The sequence below is a fragment of the Berghia stephanieae genome, chromosome 15 (genome assembly GCF_034508935.2).
Source record: "Berghia stephanieae isolate SIO BIC M18660-M18661 chromosome 15, UCSD_Bste_1.3, whole genome shotgun sequence".
Taxonomy (NCBI): Eukaryota; Metazoa; Mollusca; class Gastropoda; order Nudibranchia; family Aeolidiidae; genus Berghia; species Berghia stephanieae.
In genome coordinates this window covers 24501762-24504131 of record NC_088374.1, presented here as the reverse complement: position 1 = coordinate 24504131, position 2370 = coordinate 24501762, and the positions used below count along the sequence as shown (strand labels likewise).

Sequence of the window (2370 nt, the reverse complement as noted above, 5' to 3'; positions counted from 1 at the left end):
AGAATCGCATGACCTAAATGTGTTGCAAACGCCATTAAACCCTTAAACACAAAACAGAACAAACTAAACTCAAAACCATTTTCTTTTCTACTCCCAACAGGCCACAGGCTAGAATCGCATGACCTAAATGTGTTGCAAACGCCATGAAACCCTTAAAAACAAAACAGAACAAACTCCAACTCAAAACCATTTTCTTTTCTACTCCCAAAAGGCCACAGGCTAGAATCGCATGACCTAAATGTGTTGCAAACCCCATAAAACCCTAAAAAACAAAACAGAACAAACTCCAACTCAAAACCATTTTCTTTTCTACTCCCAACAGGCCACAGGCTAGAATCGCATGACCTAAATGTGTTGCAAACGCCATAAAACCCTTAAAAACAAAACAGAACAAACTCCAACTCAAAACCATTTTCTTTTCTACTCCCAACAGGCCACAGGCTAGAATCGCATGACCTAAATGTGTTGCAAACGCCATTAAACCCTTAAACACAAAACAGAACAAACTCCAACTCAAAACCATTTTCTTTTCTACTCCCAACAGGCCACAGGCTAGAATCGCATGACTTAAATGTGTTGCAAACCCCATAAAACCCTTAAAAACAAAACAGAACAAACTCCAACTCAAAACCATTTTCTTTTCTACTCCCAACAGGCCACAGGCTAGAATCGCATGACCTAAATGTGTTGCAAACCCCATAAAACCCTTAAAAACAAAACAGAACAAACTCCAACTCAAAACCATTTTCTTTTCTACTCCCAACAGGCCACAGGCTAGAATTGCATGACCTAAATGTGTTGCAAACGCCATAAAACCCTTAAAAACAAAACAAAACAAACTCAACTCTAAACCATTTTCTTTTCTACTCCCAACAGGCCACAGGCTAGAATCGCCTCATGGCACGCCCAAGTCTGTCTACGATCTGATGTTGGAATGCTGGGCCTACAAAGACGAGGACCGACCCCAGTTCAAAATCATCCATCGCAGTCTCTGTGATATATTGGAAACATTGTGAAAATTCATAATAGGATTCAAACCCCCCTGCCCCCTCTCCCACCCACTCCCTTTTCTTCCTCCAACTCTCACCCCCTATTCGTGAAAAGCTGTTGATATCGCTAAAAAAAACCCAAACAACAACAACACAAAAAAAAAAGAAGAAAAATTAATATATTTTTTTTTGCCCCGAACGAAATAAGACTGGGATTCAACTCTTTCAGCGCTGAGGCTATATTCGCATTTCCGTCACAAAATGGCTGACACCTGATTGAGGCAGCATGAGAATGACAAGCTAAGACGAAGCGACATTCGAATTCGACTCAAAAATCTCGATTAAAATACCCCTCTAGGGCCAATTGAATGTACCGATGAAAGAAATGATACCATTGGTTCAATTTATAGTACTTTTGTAGAAAGTAGGATTGGATTACATTATTGTTTTTTGCCTTTCAAGACTAGCCGCAGAATGCGGCCACTGGCCAGTAGAACAGATTCTGTTCTGGCCACACAGTGCAGAATCTGTTTTACTTGTCAGTGGCCGCACAGTGCGGCCGGTCTTGAAAGGCAAAAAACAATAATGTAATCCAATCCTACTTTCTACAAAAGTACTATAAATTGAAAAAATGGTATCATTCCTTTCATCAGAACATTCAATTAGCCCTACGGGTCTATTTCGATTGAGATTTTTGAGTCGAATTCGAATGTCGCTTTGTCGCAGCTTGTCATTCTCATGCTGCCTCAATCAGGTGTCAGCCATTTTGTGATGGAAATGCGAATATCGCCTCAGCGCTGAAAGAATCAAAGAGAAAATAAAAATAAATTGATTGTTTATATCGTGGAAATAGCCCTTGCACGTCTCCCAGGATTATGCTTTTTTTTACTAGCAAATTAAAACGAGGAACAGAAATAAGCTCTAAATCTAGATGATATTATATCATAGTCCAAAACAAACTGCTGTTTTTGGTGTTTTGATGGTATTGGGTGTTAGGGTGTCTCGCTTTAGCTGTTTGACAAAAATGTACACAACTGGTAGTTCTTCTTGTTTTGTTGTTTTTGTTGTTTTTTTTTGTTTTTGTGTGTTTTAAAATCTGTTTTCACCAGGGTTATAGTTGTACATTGAGACGCCAGGCTTTCTGAAGCTGTGGACTGGAAAAAGTAATAAACAAAAATTAATATGACAGATTAAAAAAAAAAACAAAGAAAAAGAAAAATAACAACATGCCAAACACGTGGACCTTTTCGGGCTTAAAACCCTTCTTCAGTCGGTTTATTATTATTATTATTATTATTATTATTATTATTATTATTATTATTATTATTATTATTATTATTATTAAATAGGGAGAAACTGGTGATCTAGAAACTAAATATGT

The 2370-nt window shown here is 37.7% G+C and overlaps 1 protein-coding gene across 1 annotated transcript in view; it reads left to right on the top strand.

The window, feature by feature from the left end:
- LOC144960321 (tyrosine-protein kinase Fer-like) overlaps nt 1-1291 on the top strand; it is a gene marked incomplete in the record, with an annotated part of 29180 nt that extends 27889 nt beyond the window's left edge. Inside the window, 1 exon segment of the mRNA XM_078893376.1 lies at nt 877-1291. Within this exon segment, the coding sequence (XP_078749502.1) occupies nt 877-1016 (140 nt within the window).
- Between the last annotated feature and the right edge of the window lie 1079 nt (nt 1292-2370).